Source organism: Triticum aestivum, chromosome 7D, assembly GCF_018294505.1.
Source record: "Triticum aestivum cultivar Chinese Spring chromosome 7D, IWGSC CS RefSeq v2.1, whole genome shotgun sequence".
NCBI classification, from domain to species: Eukaryota; Viridiplantae; Streptophyta; class Magnoliopsida; order Poales; family Poaceae; genus Triticum; species Triticum aestivum.
Window position 1 is genome coordinate 19,806,848 of NC_057814.1, and position 18,657 is coordinate 19,825,504.

An 18,657-nucleotide genomic window follows, 5' to 3' on the forward strand; every position below is an offset into this window, starting at 1 on the left:
TGTCCCACTACAAAGGTTCCACGCGGCTAGCTAGTACATGTGCTTCGTAGGGAACGGAGAAGTTTATTAGTTTAATATTTTCTTTAGAGCAAGTCTAATAAGGTACAGTCACCGGCTGTAAAGATTAAAGTATATTTTTGCTAAGTTGGGTGACAGAGATATAATTCTGGTTATTTGAATTATGGTTCTCGAGATATAATTTTGATGAATAGTATCTTTCAAGCACAAACAAATTATTTAGATAATCATATTAACATATTTCTTTGGTTGGGGTAGTAAGAGTAGTATGTTCATGCGGTTTTGAAATTATGACTAAAAGTTGGAGGTACAACTGATGTAGGGATGTAAATGGCAAATAAACAGCACCAGTAAGGCCTATTTAGTTAGTTTTACCTAGCTCTATATTTCATTTTCCCAGACATAAAACTTTATTGAATTGTTAGACCATAAATGGGATTAAACAGGATTATTCAGAACCCTGTTTACATCCCTAAGCTGATGATTTGGAATACCCTTGATGTGTATTACGTATCTTTGCTCCTCGTATATGATTCATTTTCTTCGATAGAATGTGTCGTGGTGAAGTAACCAATAAAAATGGATAGTATGCCGCTAAAATTATAGTTGCAAATATGTTGAATATGCTACTGAAGCTTCATTATGGTGGAACACGTACGTCTGATTTTAAGTTGGTATATGTGCTGTCATTTTTCAGAATTTATTTATTTTATTGTTTTTATCAGCAGGTTTCAATGAGGTTATACTTCCTCCGTTTTAGAATATTTGGTGCATCGATTTATAAAACAAATAAGATATGAAAATACTTCTCATAATGAATCTAACGATACAAAATTGACATTCATGTTAATATTAAAAACACTTAATCAGACATACATAATTAAGTTTGAAATTTGAAAAATTAATATTCTGAAACCAAGTGAGCAGCAAAAAGGAAAATATTGGGAATATCCCTGAGAAAGCATCGATGCTGGAATAAAAGCGGAGATTCTGCGCTTGTCTTTGTCCGACGAAAAGGGCGGTGGCATGCTGTCGAGGCGTGCGTGCGTGCGTGCGTGCGTGTCTCCTGCTCCTCACCGCATCCATCACCGACCCTCTGCTCTGCCTATGCTTTGTCTCGTCAATGGCGCCGCTCCGCGTGTCGCCACGCCATTCCTCGCGCTCTCTTGCCACTAGTCGTCCCGCACCGGCATTGCTGCATCGAGGGCAGTAAATAAATAGGCCACCGCTCACCGAGATTCAGGGAAGGGAGGAAGAAGTCGGTCTCAGGCTCAGACCACCGAGCGCATAAGCTCAAACTCGTACTGCTCCTGCTCTGAAGTTGCTCTGCTGTTCCGGCCATGGCTGCACGAGCGCTGACCGCTGCCGGCCGCCGGGTGGCCGGCCAGACCAGGCCGACGTCTCTTCTTGCCTCCTGCAGGTAACCAGCTTTGCTTTGCGTTGTCACCTTCTTTTTTTGGCCGTCTTGAACTAGCATTCACTCATGGCACCATCGACTCTGTTTCCGCAGTAGGGCCAGGAACCACTCCTCGGCCAGCGCGCAGCCTGAGGAATACCGCAGGGACGCCCATGGCCCGGCGGCGGCGATGACCGGGGCGCAGGTGGAGGCCGTGCTGAACCGCAAGAACGTCGAGGTGCTCCAGGACGAGGAGGAGCACGTCGCCACGGGCACCGTGCTGCCAGATCGCCACGAGACCATCGGCGCGCTGGACGGCGGCGAGGACGCGTCGTGGGTGCCCGACCAGGATACAGGCGTCTTCGTCCCTGCCGATGCCGGCGCTGACGGCCACGGCGGGGGCGCGCATCCCGCCCCACCGCAGCACCTGTACGGAGGCGTGGGCGGGTCGGCGTCGGTGCTGGACCAGGCGGTGTTCGTCCGGGAGGACATGGAGGACGCCGAGAGGCCCGCCATGGACCTGACCGATGCCAACGGCGGCAGCAACAACTAAGTTAGCTATCCATGGTAGAATTAGTACTAGCTAGAAGAATAAATCCCATGGATGCATCTCTCAAAGCTTGTAGTAATAAAAGGCTGTCGGTTCACTGCTGCTAATCAGTAGGATCATCTGATGTGGCACCTCTTATAGCCAGCTTATGTCCCCCTATTATACTTATCCTTACTGATCTAGTGATAATCAGTTTATTATCAGTAAACAAGATGATAGAATTTTCAGTAAAAGCTGGCAATGTCAAAGCTGTATGCAATTATAGTCGAGCACTTAACACTGAAATTGATGAACACAGTGGGACTCTGCAGACACCATCAGAATGGGCGAAAAATTCAAAGAAATTGTATATGGGATAGAGGAGGCAATTCACATTCAAACCAAATGCAAGGATCAAAATCAAAACTGCTGCAACACCCAAAAAAATCAACACATAGAATTAGCGGCCATATTCCAAAAAGAAAATATTAGTAAGAATTAACAGGTCTAGCAATCCTAACATAATACTCGAAATCATCCTCGGGAAATTCTTACAGCGCAAGTTGCTCCGCTCCATTAACTAAACAGCAGTCATATGCATCAACACCTTCAGCGAACACCATGAGGATCATCGCTCTGCAGTGGCCTGCCGAGCTCTCAACAATGTACAGTATGTCACAGGCTCTCAGTTTACTTCATTAATAATCAGTATGTACTAGTATTTACTTACTTTCTGTGACCTTATGCTAGATTTCAATAGAAGTTGGAAGAAGTGAAGCGTTTTGTGTGTCTGTAATAAACATATATAAAAATGAAAACATCTAAAATTATATATTTTACATGCAAATCTGTAATGCCTAGGACCCAGAATAAGAAACAATTCATTATCAGACGGGACTCTTTTGGAGATAGACATTCAGAATTGCCAAAATTTGAAGAAATCAGGATTGGAATGTTCGAAGGAAAGCACGGGAATGGAACACTAAAATTCAAACCTAGTACGGCACTCAAATCAACAATCAAAATCAGCAATGTGTAGCACACTGAAATTGACAGTTCCAGTAATCAGTTCAGGATTTGAAGCACAAAATTGGGCACAAGCAGCAAAGCAAAATATTGAGTACAAAAAACAGAGCATCAGTGCATTAGTGCCTCACAACACTGCCATGAATTCTGAACCATCAGGCAAGAAATTGAGTACAAAATATTGCCATGCCCCAATTATACCAGCAGAGTAATGACAAACATAATTACATAATTATCCCTATCGATGTTTCAGAACATTCTTACACACTCTTACAGCGGAAGTTGGTCAGTTGCTCCAGCCAGCAGAATAGCCAATGCCTAAAACAAGGAATGCATTAACATCATCAACCATCACGGCACTGGGAGAACATGCTAGGGACAACCCACATAGGTTGCACTACATTGCTAGAGCTTATGAAAACAAAGCTGTTTCGGCTGGAGGCAGGCTTTCCCAACTCAAATGCAGCCCAGTGTTCAGAATCATGGGAATAATAGTACACGCAGTTGCTCCTCCCTCCCCACCTTTCTGGGTCCATGAAGGATAATGGCTGGCTTCTCTTGTCCGTGCTGATGAAGATCGCGCAATTCTCCAACTCCTCCACCTTCACCCACTTTGCATGTTCAGTCGATTGGTCGAGGCGGAAGACTTCGAAGGTATCCCCTCTTGCCGGAAACGACCCCCGACACCCGACCAAGATAAGCATATCGCCACACGCAACCAGGTATAGGTTGGCAAGATGACGCATGGAGATTTCCCCCCAACTGACTCCCATCATTCGCACGCGAATCCGAGGCGCCAAGTGCACAACAAAGAGCGTGCCACCAGAGTCCATGCCAAAGACCTGGCCTTTGAAGGTGACGATCTGCTTGACCGTTCCATCGCAAGGACAAGCTCTCAACCAAGAGTGACTACCAAGACGCCAAAAGTAACTGTGAGATCCATTGGTGACAAGGAGATGTGGGTTGGGTAACGCTAGAGGAGCCGTGAGGGCACCGTAGTAGACCTCGGTGAATTCGTCACCCGGAATCTGTGGTGGTGAAAAACTAACACCTGTAAACGCATCAACAACGAGACACGATCTGTTTCTGGAGAAGATGAGATGGCCATAAGAAGCACCCAGGAAGCAAAAGCTACCCAGAGGACTCTGGGGGTAATGAGAAAAGTTAACTAGGGGAATCTGACAACAAAGGCGTGAGTGTTGGCTGGCTGGATCAATGAATTGACATGAACGTTTATCAGCAAAGGGGTGGTGACATGGAGAGCGGCCGGGGACATCAGGTTGCAGGAGCACAGGCGGGAAGATCGTCGAGGAGGCAGACTTTGATGGAAAAGAGAAGAAGGCCTCACGCCAAGAGCGGCAGGTGCAAGCAAAGGCAAGGAGGTCGGAGAAGGAGCCTGCCATAGCAATAACGGAATGAAGCAGGACATTTGGTAGATCTGCCCAACCTTGATGTTCAGACATGGCGGAGGCACAAACACAACAGGCCTTTCTTAGTTTTGTGGATCGCAGCTTCTGATCTGCGACAGGCTATGAATTCAATGAGAAACATTACAAGAATGAACTGGATGCTAATTAAAAAGGAAACAGAATGGGTGCTGATTAAGAAACAAGACAGTGCACATATGGTTGCTGAGATGCTGGTTGTAAGTACAGAAACAGGCTACATTTCAACATACGAAATTTCAGTTACTCGATCAATTGTCAAAAACATTGTTGGCAAAACTAAATTATCAACATATTGATGAGATTAGACTGCATGCACCACTGGCAGAGGCAGTAATAAACTGTTAGAACAGTTGCTTCTCGCTGTTAGCTAGCATAGCTACACAGTTGATTTTTTGCAAGAGAAGAGTGTGTGCTCTTATCTTACTCCGAGGTATCGGGAAGTTGTTGAAAAAAACATGGTGTAGTGTATGGCCCAACATGTAATCCTGAAAACTTGCATACAAAAAACGACAACAATTTGTGTCCTGCTCTGGAAAAAAAAATCATGCAAAGTTTGTTCTTTTTTTGTGGTTGACATCGACATATGTTTGGGTCAAATTTTGCAGGTTGGCATGCTATTACATAAAAAAAATCCTGGAACTTGTATAGCATACCACATTACATCCACGACTTGTAATTATTACATACTACCTCCGTTCGTAAATATAAGTCTTTGTAGAGATTCCACTATGAACCACATACGGGTTTTTTGAGTGTAGATTCACTCATTTTCATCCGTATGTGGTCCATAGTGGAATCTCTACAACTACTTATATTTAGGAGGAACGGAGGGAGTACATCTTTAAGAAGTTTCAGATTTTGAAAACAGAAACATATATACTATGATCCTAGGAGCAAATGTATTGTTCGGGAGCTATTAATATCAACATAATACAGCAATCACTATGCACTGGCACTGACTATGCAAGCAGAGTTATAGTCAACACTGGTTGCTACTAGTCTACTAGTACTCCTAGTTACTAGCAGCAATGGAGGCCGGAGCTTCTCCATGCAGTCTAGCCAACAGCGACTAGGAAGGAAGGAATCAAGCAGTAGCAGTATAGCGGTAGATCCTGAGGAGGGAGGGAGGACGAACCTGAGGTGCTGCTGCTGGCCCCCGATCGATCTCCGCCGCTCCGATCGTCCCTCCGTTTTCTTTCGCCGTCGATTGCTCGCCCCCAATCCCCTCGCCTCCAATCGATGGTCGCTGAGGCTCTGCCGGTCCGCCACCAACCAACGGACCGCCGCCAGCGCAGCCGCGTCTCCCAGTCCCAGATCCGCCGGCCCGTCGTGGAGCGAGGGAGACGGGCAGCAGGGGTTATCGGCCGGCCGCTGCTCTGGTTTCTGTTTCTTTCCTTTTATTATTTTCTGCTGGGAGAGACCGAAGAGATTGGCACTGCAGGCTCTTGTTGGCCCCACACCAACGTAAAGGGAAAGGTGAAGGCGACCGTGCGCCCTCGTGTCGTGACTCGTGACGACACGCACCCACGGTGTCCACTGTCTTTTAGGCTGCAGGCGTCATCGGTCATCTCCATTGTGTCTTTTACTTCCCGTCACAAAGAAACCATATACGTTTTCTTTTTCGGGCCCTCTTCTACCAGAGTAAATAGCATAAAAATACTATTTTACAGGTTAGGATTTCAAAAAAAAAAACCGGTTCTTAATTTTTTACTGATAACTATCAACTCGGGGGGTCGGCAGTTTCAAAAAAACCCCAAATGCCCGTTGCTTAAAAATTAAACCTGTTTATGACAGGTCGCGCCCGCACCTAAACATTCAGTTTATTTGACAGTGTGTTGACCGTTAACTGACATGTGAGGCCCACATGTCAGATTCGTCTTCCTCTTCTCTTTCCCTCTTCTTCCCTCCCCTTCCCAACCTCCCCATGGTTGTGGGAGGTGCTCGCCGGAGCTCATGGTGGTGGAGTTGGCGACGAGGAGGCATTCCAGAGGCCGGCCTCGACCTTGGTGGAGGGAGGTGCGCACTCCAGCAACGCGTAGGCCGTCTGCGGTGGCCGCATGCGAGGCAGGGAAGGCAGGGCAGCGGCCGGCACAGGCGAGGCAGGGCGTGGCCGCCGGCGCAGGCGAGGCAAGGCGTGGCTGCCGGCGCAGGCGAGGTAGGGCGTGGTGGTCGGCGCACACAGGCGAGGGGCGGCGTGGATCCGGCCGCTACGGGCACGGCTCGCCGGCTGCAGGCGGTGCACGGCGTCGGCCCGCAGGAGATGGCATCGTGGTTCCAAGCAGAGCGCTCGAGATCGAGCTCCTGCCATGGCGGGTGCGCCTCCTGTGGATCTGGGAACCTGATTGCTTTTTTTTCTGAAAACTTTCAGGGACCCGATTGCATTTTCAGAAAATTCCCAGGGATTCCAGACACTGACATGTGGGCCCTACATGTCAGTTAACAGTCAAACACACGGTCAGATAGGCGGAATGTTTAGGTCCGGCCTGACCTGTCATAAACAGGTTTAATTTTTAAGCAACGGACATTTGGTTTTTTTGAAACAGCCGACCCCGATTTGGTAGTTATCAACGAAAAATTAAAAATCAGTAGTTTATTGGAACCCTAGCCTATAAAGTAGTTTATGCTATTTACTCCTACCATGTTCCAATCGTCCACGGTAGTCTATTTTACAGTTTTGCTAAAGCACATCTTGATGTGCCATAAGTATTGCTAGATCCTTATAAACCAGAAACACTTGCCTTCAGACGGCGGATCACGATCAATTGCCTTCTTGGTGTGACGCGTGCGCTTTGCGTGTCTCTTTTCTGCAACATCATGTGTGTGGTTTTTTAGGGAAACATCATATGTGTTGCAAAATTGCCTTCCGCAACAACACTCATGTGAAGATGTATAGATTGAAAGTTTCTCTTAAAAAACGACAACATATATGTTGCAAAAAAATAAGGCAAAAAAAATACTTCAAACATTTTATGCAACATCATCTGAGTTGTAAAATTTTCTTCCACAATAACACACATGTTGCAGAAATAGTGAAGAAAAAAGAACATCACCTATAATGCAAAAGATTTGTTGCAAAGGATTGTGCAACATCCTTGTTGCAGTGATGACGATGATATTTGACGCAGAAGAGCTCTAGATCTAACGGTTGTCAAGACGGTGGATTTTTTAAAAAGATCCGTCGGCGCATAGCATGGCCCTCACAAATTGTCCTAAAAAAGATAGATCCTTCGCGCCATTGGGTGGGCGGGCGGGTTCATTCCCGCTGCAGGGCCATGCGCCGTGAATCCCTCCCAACATGGTCGGGGTTCTCGGCCCTCCCCCGCGGTTCCCCTCGGCATGCCTAATATCATGTATGTTGGACTCTCTGCGCCTCCACTATTGTAGCAACCATCAGTCTCTACACCGCCATGAACCAGCTGCCGATCCAGGAATGTGACGCCGACTAGTATCTCGACACCGTAGCATCATCCATGTTGCTGGCAACGCTGGTATCCTCGCCTTGTCTCAGCTCTGTTTCAAAGCAGCCCTCCTTAATGGTGTGTTTGATTGGGCTCCTAGGAGCAGCTTCTATGGCTTCTCTAGCCTAAAAAAGCTAGAGCCCAAACAAACAGCCAATTTCTGGCCCGGCTCCAGCAGTAGCTTTTTGAAAAAAAAAAGACCGCTAGAAGTCGCAGCTAGGAAATCGAGCTTTTCCCGGAAGCTGGCTCCAATCCTTGCTTTTACTGTTTTACCCTCCCACTAAAGTTCATTATACGCACCAAATGCCACTGACTGGTTCGTTTCTATCCTTAGGGTTCCTCTCTACCGCTCCCCGGCGCCATCCGTCCCGTCTCCCGGTGACCAGCCACTCGCTCCATTGCCGGCCGGTGGATCTGATGGGGCGCACACCGAAACCTCCATTACCGGAGCGCAAGGCTGCTGCCAACCCGTCCCACCACTCTTTCCCCCTCCCTCATCCCCAGCCATGTTGACCGCAAGGACGCTGCCGCCCTGCCCACGGATCGGACGACGCGCAACCGAGCAGACAGACGTTGCAATACCTTCAGCTGGGGGCGCTCGTCTCCGTGCATGCCCACCTCGCCACACTGCTCTACGCGCTCATGTCTCTCTACGCCCACCTGCAGGCTCACCTGGTAGCTATCGTCTCTGTGCGGGTTATGTGTGGCGCGCACGTACGAGCCATGTGTGTGGCCATTGCTGCGTATGAATGTGTTGTTTCCGTCTGTGTGCTGTGCTGGCTGGTCGTTCGCCCACTGTCGAGTCTGCCAGCGTACGCGGCGACAGGTGTGGTGGTGTGCGCGTGCGACAGCGCGTACGTGCGTTGCTATGTGTGCGTGCGTGCTGGATGGACGATGCGTACGTGTGTCATGCATGTGTGCTGGATGGATGATGCATGTGTTTGCTGGATGGAATGAAAGCGTGTGCTGAATGTATGGAACCTCATACTACAAATTATTTATGACGTTTGTTTATAAATTCTTGTAAATTGAATATAAAGATTCCTAAAGGATCTGTATGGTTATAGATTATACTATATATCCGAGTGTCTGTACATCAAACAAGTGTAATCTTTACTCTTTATTACCTAATAATAAAGCATGGATCGAGTCTGTCGAGTTCACCGTCGCGTCCTTTTTAGACAAAGCCCCTTGAAGTTTTAAACAATTAACCCGCGCTACAAATTTAAGTTAGTAGGTAAAAGACGTTTCGCTCGACCCGAACGAGTTAGTAGCAGGCGGCAGCAGTTGCAGGCGGGGTTGGTAGCAGACTGCAGAGCAGGAGGCAGAGATGGTGTGCGGAGGAACTTCAGGGGCGGCGGCTTGCGGTGGTCGGACCACGAGAGGAGCAGAGATAGGCGGCGCCTCTACGAGGGAAGATGACGACGCGCTGGACGGCGGGCGGGAGGAGCAAGCAGACAGAGAGAAAGGGAAGAAGAGGGGGGGGTCCAATCGTCCGGACAGGCCGACGGCGAGGGACACCGGCAAGAGCGACGGACGGGCACTCGGGGGATCGAGCCCCTACCTCGGCTGCGCGAAGGAGATCGGGACGAGGGAGAAGCGGGGTGAGGGCCTGTATGCATATGTCGTCCTCCTCCCGACGGCCTACGAGGTAGCAGGCGGTAGGGCGGAGGAGCACGAGGCCACGGAGAGGTGCCAGACGAACAGGGCGAGGCGGCACTTGGTGGTCAGGTCGGTGGATCCGGCTGCTACGGCGTGGATCCAGTGGTGAGCGTCAACAATTAATGGGAGAGGAGGCCTGCCAATCTCCACCGGAAGAGAAGGAGGTCGACACCACAAGGCGCGGTCGAGGCCAGTGCGGGAGATGCTCCCGCTGACGCGGGTATGCAGGGTCGCAACGGCAGGCGGCAGTGCACAGGTTCCGGCGACTTAACGCGTTCTGAGTGTTAGAGATATATTTGGGTTACATATGTTTGGTAGTCTAGAATTTGTAATCCGTCTCCTACCCTATCTCTAGAAGAGGTGTCTTGCCCTTCAAGCCTTGTACTCAATATATACTCGCTCTCGAGGCTCAATAATACATCCATCATATTCCGTAACAATCCCTCTCTCTCCCTTCTAACATGGTGTCAGTCTAACCGATCAAACCCTAGTCGTCGCCCGCTGCTTCCGCTTCGCGCCGCCCCTGGGAAGGTCGGCCTCCATGACCGTCCCCGGGGACCGCGCCGCCTGTACCTAGGGTTCGTCAGCCCTAGAGAGTTTTTTTCCCGAGCCCTTGCTCCGGATTTTTCTCTCTACCGCTGGTTATCTTGATCGGCGTTTTCTTTTTGATTTTCCAATCTATGCTTAACCGGTTTGCGTCGCCCGCCACCGCCGTCGACCCCCGCGCCTCTACTCCGACATCGTCGTTGACTACACCGGATGCTTCGTCATCAACCGCGCGGCAAGGCTGGACGCGCCGCCCAAGAGACGCCTTCGTGCGTCGCTGCTGGCCGCTCGTCCGCGCGGTCTCCATCAGCGGTCCATCTTCGTCGTCATCGCCCGGGACATCACCGACAACGTCGCCGTTGACTTCGATCTGCGCATCGTCCCCGCCATGGCACATACAGCGTCATCGTCGGTCTGATCAACCGATCACACGCCTGTCTTCGCCAAGCACATCCCCGAGCACGCGCCTACCGCAGATCGAGCCACAGGTTGCTGTTGCGTCGTCCCTTCGGACCGCTGCGTCGCCGCCCGAGGTCTTCCCGTCGGCTGACACGACCCACGCGCCGCTCCCGCCGACGCCCCTTCAGGCTGTCGCGTCGCGGCCCGCGGTCCATGCTGTCGCCCCGAGACCCTCCCGCCGGCTACCCCTGTAGCCCGCCGCCGCCTCTATGTCGCCCCTTAGGGCTATCACGCCGCGGCACGCGGTCCACGCTGTCGCCCCGAGACCCTCCCGCCGGCTATCCCTGTAGCCCGCCGCCGCCTCTGCATCGCCCCTTAGGGCTATCGCGCCGCAGCACGTGGTCCACGCCATCTCCCGTCGGGCCATCGCCCCCGGCTAGTGGTTATCCACGCGGCTGCCTCAACCTGCGAGCCGCTGCTACACCGCCTCTTTGGGCTGCAGCGCTGCTGCATGCGGTCACCGCCGCCACCGGAGGCCGTCCCCGCGGTTACACCGACTTGCGAGCCGCCGCTACACCGCCTCTTTGGGCTGTAGCGTTGCGGAACGCGGTCCCCGCCGTCGCCCCGAGGTCTTCCCGCCATCGCCTCGACCTGCTAGCCGTCGCTGCGTCGCCCCTTCGGGCCATAGCATCGCGGCCTGCGGTTCACTCCGCCGTCCGCGCGCGTTGACTTCCCGTGGTATGCGCCGCACCGCCTCCCTTGGCGCGGGAACGTCACCGTCTGCGCCGGTCTTCCTCACGCTGTTGGGTTCCTCGCCTACTTCGAGCACCGCCGCCGCGCAGATAACCTAGCCGCCGCCGCCATCAGGCCACCGCCGCTCTTCTTTGGCCGTCACCGCCCGTCCACCCCTTTCATCTTCGTCCAAGTACCAGCCCAGCGTCGCCGTCATCTACCCCGACCACTTTGTCTACTCCGACAACCGCGGGCAACATCGACTCCGCGTCGATGGACGCCGCAACCATCGTCGAGTCCTTCTCTGCTGGCCTCTCCGACTCCTCGACATGGCGTATAGCTCGTGCAGGTCCCTCGTCTACGCATGCCCGTTGCTGTCAACACCGATGCATGCCTTCCTCCACGACGTGTCCCCGGGCCTGGCAAGCCTGGTCGACGCTTCGTCAACTTCGTGTTCGTCCGTCTACGCATGCCCGGTGCTGGCAACACCGATGTGTGCCTTCATCTACTACGTGTCCCCCGGGTTTGGCAAGCCCGACGCGACACCTCGTCAACATCATCCTCTACCCGGGGCACCTTACTTCGACACCACTGCGCGTCTGCGCCCATGACTAACTCGGCGCCTTCTTGCACCCGCGGCTCCACGGTGACTCCCTCGACACTGGCTACCCCGACTCGACATCGACCACGGCGTTCTTCGCACGGCTACCTCGACCACGGCTACACCACCCTATGCTCTCGGCTACATTGACATCGGCACAAAGGGTTATCATCCACTTGAGCAACTCGTCGTCTTCCTCTATAGTCAACGCGTCCGCGACGCGACACCGTTTATGACGCTCCCGCTAGGACTGCGGGGGATGTCAGTCCGTCGGCTGCTATTCTCTCCAGTCTGACCGTCCACGTCGCTCCTGTTGTTCGCAACGCAACCACTACGACTACGGGGGATGTTAGAAATATATTTGGGTTACATATGTTTGATAGTCTAGGATTTGTAATTCATCTCCTACCCTATCTCTAGAAGAGGCGTCTTGTCCTCCAAGCCTTATACTCGATATATATTCGTCCTCGAGGTTCAATAATACATCCATCATATTCCGCAACAATCCCTCTCTCTCCCTTCTAACGCTGAGCTCCCATGTGGGCGTCGCAAGAGAGGGTGAAGGAGAGAGAGGAGGCCGGTGGTAGGATTGGGGAGGCTCTGCTGCTTCCTGTTCGAGAGAGAAGAGAGGGTGAGGAGAGAGAGGAGACCGGTGATAGGATGGGAGGGTAAAGCACGGGAAGGAGCTGGCTCACCGGCGGCGGCGGTATCCTGTTGCTGCTGCAGATCGCCGGCGGGGGTGTCTGGTTCAAGTTGCGGGAGAGGGGCGCGTGGGAGGCTGCCTGCTTTGTGGACGAGGCGCTCACGCGCGGTGGGGATCTGGCAAGGGGGCGCTGCAAGTCTCTGCAAGGAGTGTTTTACACATGGGGAATTGATCTAATCCAGCGTAAACGCGTCTAGCCAACTTGCGGGAGCTCTACACACGCGTCCACTGGGTCCCACGCACCGCACCGCACCGCACCTCATCTCTCCCGGTCCGGTCGTTTCTTTCCACCGATCCCATCCACATCCACATCCACATGTTTCTCCATAGCACCCGTGCCCACACCAAGTGACACAAAAGTTTTTCTTTTAAAAAAAACAAGGAAATGGCCCGAAGGACCCGGAAGCTGCGTTAGATGGAGAGATAGTTTTTTTTTCAACACAGTACACACACAAGTGCTCATATACACGTGCATGCACTCATCCCTATGAAGGCACACACGCACACCCTACCCCTATGAGCACCTTCGAAAGACTGAGTCGACATATCATCTTGAAATTTACAAAGTCACCGTAGGCACCTCGTCATCGACGGAAACGTCTCCTCCCACTGAATGCGCATTGCCGGATATCCCAAAATAAATTCAGAAATAAATACGAGCATCAGAATTTGAACCCTGATGGGTTGAGAATACCACAGTCCCTCTGACTATCCAACCACAGGTTGGTTCACGGATGAAGAGATAGTCGGACATCCTATTTCACCTTTAAACACCCGAAATTGTCCGTGTCCAATAAAAAAAGACCGACGTGTCTCAAAGCGAGACCAGATTTGGGGGCAATACGAGGGTGACCCGACACGCCAAGGCACCTTAGTCCACGTCGTAGCCATCTCAGACTGTCCCATCGAGGCAACGGCACGAGCGGAGGAGACGGTGCCTCGCAGCGGCAACGACGTGGGCGGAGGAGGCGGATGGAGCTCGAGCCCATCGGGGGTGGAGCTCGTGCTCGTCGGGGCTACCGTGTTGCGCCAGGGCCGAAGCCCTCGCGCACTAGAGCTCTCACCTGCCCGGGCCAGAGCTCTTGCGCACTGGGGACGGAGTGCGAGCGCGCCGGGGCATGCCGCGGCCGAGGCGAACCACGAGCCGAAGCTCGCCGCCGCCGTGCCCACTGGGGCCTGGCCTGTTGTGCTAGCTTGTGCGTTGGACGTATCTGTGGGCCCCGCGGGCATGCTAGGATGTCGCCGCAGCCGCGGGAGCATCGCCGGCGTGCAGCCATAGCGCCGCTGCAGGCCGTGCTGGCCATGCGCGCAGCCCAGTGAGCCGCATGTGGCGTGCATGCGTGCACGCAACCGAGCTGGCCGATGTTGCCGGCCATGCTGGATGGGCGCAGCCGCCGCGTGCTGGCCGGACTGGGCGCCACCGTCACGTGAGTGGCCGCTGCCGAGCTAGTCTGTTTCATGATGCAGGCGTGCTCTGGAGGTCCCATCCACAACGTGTTTGTCAAAATGTCTGAGAAAGTGAGGGGTCAAAGTAGGAAGATTGTGATCATGGTCATTGGAGATTGTGTGTTTTTTTCCTCCTGTTGCAACGCACGGGCCCTTTTGCTAGTTTAAGCTAAAACCCATGAAACATACCATCTACAGTAAAAGTAGCTCTTAATCAGGTCATTTCCTATTAAAGCGGCATAATTAGCACTAATTAGTACTTAAACCCATTCTACAGAACAACAGAGGACATTCAGGTCATTTCAACATGTTTTAGCATCTGCGCAGCTGCTACAGGAAAAATACCAAAAGGCTGCACCTCAGCTTCAACCTTTCAGCTACAGCTCCTTCTAGCCGGAGCTGTTGCAGCTGTAGCCGAAGAAGTTGCAGTCCAAACAAACACGCCCTAAGTATTGTTGTTGTTGCCAATGTGCTCCTCCTATCTCCCCTCTTCTTGTCGTTCTTTTCACTTAACAAATGTTTTAGTACCACCAGACATCGCACGAATTTGATTTTTATTCGCCAATTAATTACTGATAATTCTACATCGAATTTGATCCGGTTGCCTTTTCTGTGAAAGATATGGCAACGCGGACCCCCCTTTATGATGTCCATTAGCCATTATCCCCTCTACCTGTACATTGGATACAGTCTCCCGGGGTTGTCCATCGGCATTGATGGCCTCTGCATTGCCGTTTAGGTCACCCGACAGTGCCAATCTTTGTCGTTTGGCTCAAAATTTCCTTCCATAATGTAATAAAATTTCTACCCCTTTAGCACTTGTGAGGGGGTGTCAACTAGGGAAGCAATCATGTATACATTTTTTTTCTATTCAAGCACATTTACTACTTTCATGTTCAGCTTATTCAATGTGATCTTTGGACTTTTTCAGTCCCTAGTTGTTCCGGTTACAAGTATTACTGAAAAATAATGGATGATCTTTCTCATTTTTCTTGGACATTTCCTTTGTGTGTCAAATTTGATGGTTCTATTGTGCTTCAATGATTTTATAAGCTTATAGTCACCCAGTTTCGTGTGTTCATCCAGTGTATGCGATGCGATAATGGCGGTGAATTTCTCAACACCTCCCTTCCTTCCTTCTTTGGAGAACATGGCATATTTTTGGATGGTGTTGAGAAACTCGCTGCCGTTATGGCAATGCATACACTGTATGAACACACGGAATTAGGTGAGTATAGACCGATGAAATTGTTGAAGCATGTTAGAAACTTCAGACTTGACATGCAAAGTAAAAGGTATCCAGTATTATTAAGTATACTCAAGCGGAATAACGAGGGATTGACGAGGTCCAACGATCGCAATGAATAAGCTAATCAGAAAAATAGTAAATGTGATTTGAGTCAGAAAAAAGCAGGCGGGACTGTTTTCCCTAATTGAGCCTCACAAGTGCTAGAGGGGGTAGGGATTTTGTTACATTCTGGAAAGAAATTTGACCTAAACGAGAAAGGTAGGCGGTGCCAGGGTGCCCTGGACGGCGATGCTAGAGGTCATCAGTGCAGAAGGAAAACACCAAGGGACTGGAGCTGATGTACTGGTACATCGGGCGTCGGCTATTGGACCTCATGAGGGGGATCCCCGTCGCCATATCCTTCACAGAAAAACCAATTGGATCAAATTCGATGTAGATAGAATTACGAGTAGTTAATTGGCGAATGCAAGTTAAATTTTGGACAATGTTTTGCGAGACTAAAACATTTCTTAAGTGAAAAGAATGAGAGGGAGAGGGCGATGATAGGGAGGCGCAATCTGTTGCCAACAACAATACATAAAGGGTGCTGCTTTGAAATTGAACGTGACGAGGCAAAGATACTTGCATTGCCAACCAAATGTGAAGATGCCCCGGTGTCGAGGTACCAGATGTCGATGCCGGGTTGCTAGATTGACATCTAGTTCATGTCGGTGTAGAGGTCGTAAGGATCCCAGGACGACTACTGCGGTGCTGGAGGCGCAGAGGGTCCAGCGTACATGACGGGGTAGGTGTGTTGTGGAGTACAGCTGGTTGAGGGCCTAGAATCCTGGCCGCATGATCCACAATACATGACCCTGCGCCGAGAATGCACCACCCCCGGCAGCGTGAAATAGCCTATCCAAGGGGTCTAGCAAGCCTTGGACGTAAGGGGAGGTTGGCCATGCCCATCGATGTTGCCGCGTCTGTGGCCACCATGGTTTTGGTTACCGAGCGAGGTATTCGGATACCGAGCGGTATCCGCGTTTCCCTTTACCCCACGAGAAATCTATGTACCAAGCAAAAAATTGAAACATTTTGAAAATTTTGAATTTGAATGTAAAGTGTATGGTTAAATAGAGCTGAAACTCTTACAGATCACATAGGTAGCGGTGTTGTACTGGTAAGCGCCGGCTTTCCCATCGATTCTTCTGACGCGAGTTTGAGTAACGCCCTCCCCCTTTTTATTGCACCCTTTTTCAGTGTAAAAAGGGAGATGAGCAAAAAAATATGGCCTAGGCAGGATTCGAACCCTCCAACTCAAGGCAAAGAGTGGGATAGGGATAGATACGACCTAAAGTATCATACAGTGATCGGCCGCATAAAGTATCGTCTGTAGAGTAGTTTCGTCTGAGTAATGTAATGCCGTGAGAGTAATTTGTTTAGATTTTGCCGGTTTGCGGCTCTTGGGTAACAAACTCCTCTTCTTAATTAGTGAAAATGGCAAATCTTTTGCCTTGTTTAAAAAAATGAGGGGCTCGTGCGACCTTGAGTCTATGGAATGTGATAACTCACATTTCCCACCTAGTTTTCCATTATTTCACTGTTTGGCTAACTAGCATTTTATTTCTTTCGTTGCTACTTTCCATAGTTAATTATGAAATAAGTTTGGTTGGAGACAATTCAGTAACTACAAGCTGAGCCGTAGTTCCGTGTGAATACATAAATATTATTTTTGGTCATTATTGTACGGTGGCGGTCTACTACCAAGCCATATCAGTTGTGAGACAGTGTTGTCATGCCTTGCCAGCGCTATGGCGAAGCAAAAGGAAATTTCAATTTTCAACGAGAATTTCTCTAGATCAATAATAAAATGTGTTTTGATGGCTTGCTTTCTACGGCATCACCACTTACTCATTGAATTATATATTTCTTGTTTTGGCACTTACAAACTTCGTATACGTTTGCAAAAGGACCGAAATACAAGATACATACAGCTACAGTAGTAGCGATTGTCGTGCTTACGAGTACTGCACCACTCGCGGTCATTGTAGCATGCTATTATATTTCGAAGAGGAGGAGGAGACGAGCAGCAAAAACATTAGAACGAAGTAAATCCTCTTATCTATTTTGAATTATTAAACTGTAGCACTGCAGGTACGCAATGAATCACCATACGGGTAGGGAAGAGAATAGTGATTTTAACGGATGCCATTTGTGGATTCTTTTTATATAACCTAATTCTGCTAAAAGAGGTTGTATGAGCACATGACAAGGTTGAAAAAGGAAGATCCTTAGCAATTTTCAGCTAGATCATACATATTCCCTGGTACCCTCTATAAAGTATTATAAGAGCGTTTAGATCACTAAAGTAGTGATCTAAATGCTCTTATCAGTGGCGGAGCTATGTGTAGTGCTGAGAGGGCCGATGCCCCCCCTCCCCCCAATATATACATAGAACTAAATTGCAGCAGACCACTTGTAATGCCATGAAAGTAATTTGTTTAGGCTTTACCTCTTTGCGGCTCTTGGGTAACAAACTCCTCTTCTTAATTAGTGAAAATGGAAAATATTTGCCTTGTTTAAAAAAAAAGGGGCTCGTGCGACCTTGAGTCTATGGAATGTGGTAACTCACATTTCCCACCTAGTTTTCCATTATTTCACTGTTTGGCTAACTAGCATTTTATTTCTTCTGTTGCTATTTTCCATAGTTAATTATGAAATAAGTTTGGCTGGAGACAATTCAGTAACTACAAGCTGAGCTGTAGTTACGTGCAAATACATAAATGTTATTTTTCATTATTATTGTACTGTGGTGGTCTACTACCAAGCCATATCGGTTGTGAGTCAGTGTTGTCATGCCTTGCTAGGGCTATGGCGAAGAAAAAGGAAATTTCAATTTTCAACATGAATTTCCCGAGATCAATAATAAAATGTGTTTTGATGGCTTTTTCTACGGCATCACCACTTACGCATTGAGGTATATTTTCTTGTTTTGGCACTTACAAACTTTGTATATGTTTGCAGAAGGACCGAAACACAAAATACATACAGCTACAGTAGTAGCGATTGCCGTGCTTACGAGTACTGCACCACTCGCTGCCATTGTAGCATGGTATTATATTTGGAAGAGGAGGAGGAGACGAGCAGCAAAAACATTAGAACGAAGTAAATCCTCTTATCCATTTTGAATTATTAAACTGTAGCACTGCAAGTACACAATGAATTACCTTATGGGTAGGGAAGAGAATAGTGGTTTTAACGGATGCCATTTGTGGATTCTTTTTATATAACCTAATAATTCTGCTAAAAGAGGTAGTATCAGCATGTATCGAGAAGGTTGAAAAGGGAAGATCCTTAGCAATTTTCAGCTAGATCCTACATATTCCCTGGTACACCCTCTATAAAGTATTATAAGAGCGTTGAGATCACTAAAGTAGTGATCTAAATGCTCTTATCAGTGGCGGA

General features: G+C 49.6%; 2 protein-coding genes across 4 annotated transcripts; one reads left to right on the forward strand and one right to left on the reverse strand.

Moving 5' to 3' along the window:
- The first annotated feature begins 1,265 nt into the window (after nucleotides 1-1,265).
- LOC123166884 (uncharacterized) lies at nucleotides 1,266-2,095 on the forward strand. Of its 2 annotated transcripts, none has more exons than XM_044584692.1 (2): nucleotides 1,266-1,438; nucleotides 1,529-2,095. In XM_044584692.1, the coding sequence occupies exons 1-2, from the start codon at nucleotides 1,359-1,361 to the stop codon at nucleotides 1,965-1,967; spliced, it is 519 nt and encodes a 172-aa protein (XP_044440627.1). In that variant the 5' UTR covers nucleotides 1,266-1,358; the 3' UTR covers nucleotides 1,968-2,095. The 2 variants fall into 2 exon arrangements, with proteins under 2 accessions (XP_044440627.1, XP_044440628.1); XM_044584693.1 differs by having other exon boundaries at nucleotides 1,278-1,438; nucleotides 1,532-2,095.
- A 1,015-nt stretch (nucleotides 2,096-3,110) lies between these two features.
- LOC123166883 (uncharacterized) lies at nucleotides 3,111-5,830 on the reverse strand. 2 transcript variants are annotated; one of them, XM_044584691.1, is made up of 2 exons: nucleotides 5,553-5,830; nucleotides 3,111-4,498 (listed from the first exon to the last, which is right to left on the reverse strand). In XM_044584691.1, the coding sequence occupies exon 2, from the start codon at nucleotides 4,430-4,432 to the stop codon at nucleotides 3,314-3,316; it is 1,119 nt and encodes a 372-aa protein (XP_044440626.1). In that variant the 5' UTR covers nucleotides 4,433-4,498; nucleotides 5,553-5,830; the 3' UTR covers nucleotides 3,111-3,313. The 2 variants fall into 2 exon arrangements, with proteins under 2 accessions (XP_044440626.1, XP_044440625.1); XM_044584690.1 differs by having other exon boundaries at nucleotides 3,111-4,488; nucleotides 5,553-5,829.
- Between the last annotated feature and the right edge of the window lie 12,827 nt (nucleotides 5,831-18,657).

Excerpts from the sequence above, each read along its gene's own strand:
- LOC123166884 (XM_044584692.1), top strand. The coding sequence starts at position 1,359 with ATGGCTGCACGAGCGCTGACCGCTGCCGGCCGCCGGGTGGCCGGCCAG. Across the intron at positions 1,439-1,528 it reads TCTCTTCTTGCCTCCTGCAG|TAGGGCCAGGAACCACTCCT; the intron begins GTAACCAGCTTT and ends CTGTTTCCGCAG.
- LOC123166883 (XM_044584691.1), bottom strand. The coding sequence starts at position 4,432 with ATGTCTGAACATCAAGGTTGGGCAGATCTACCAAATGTCCTGCTTCAT.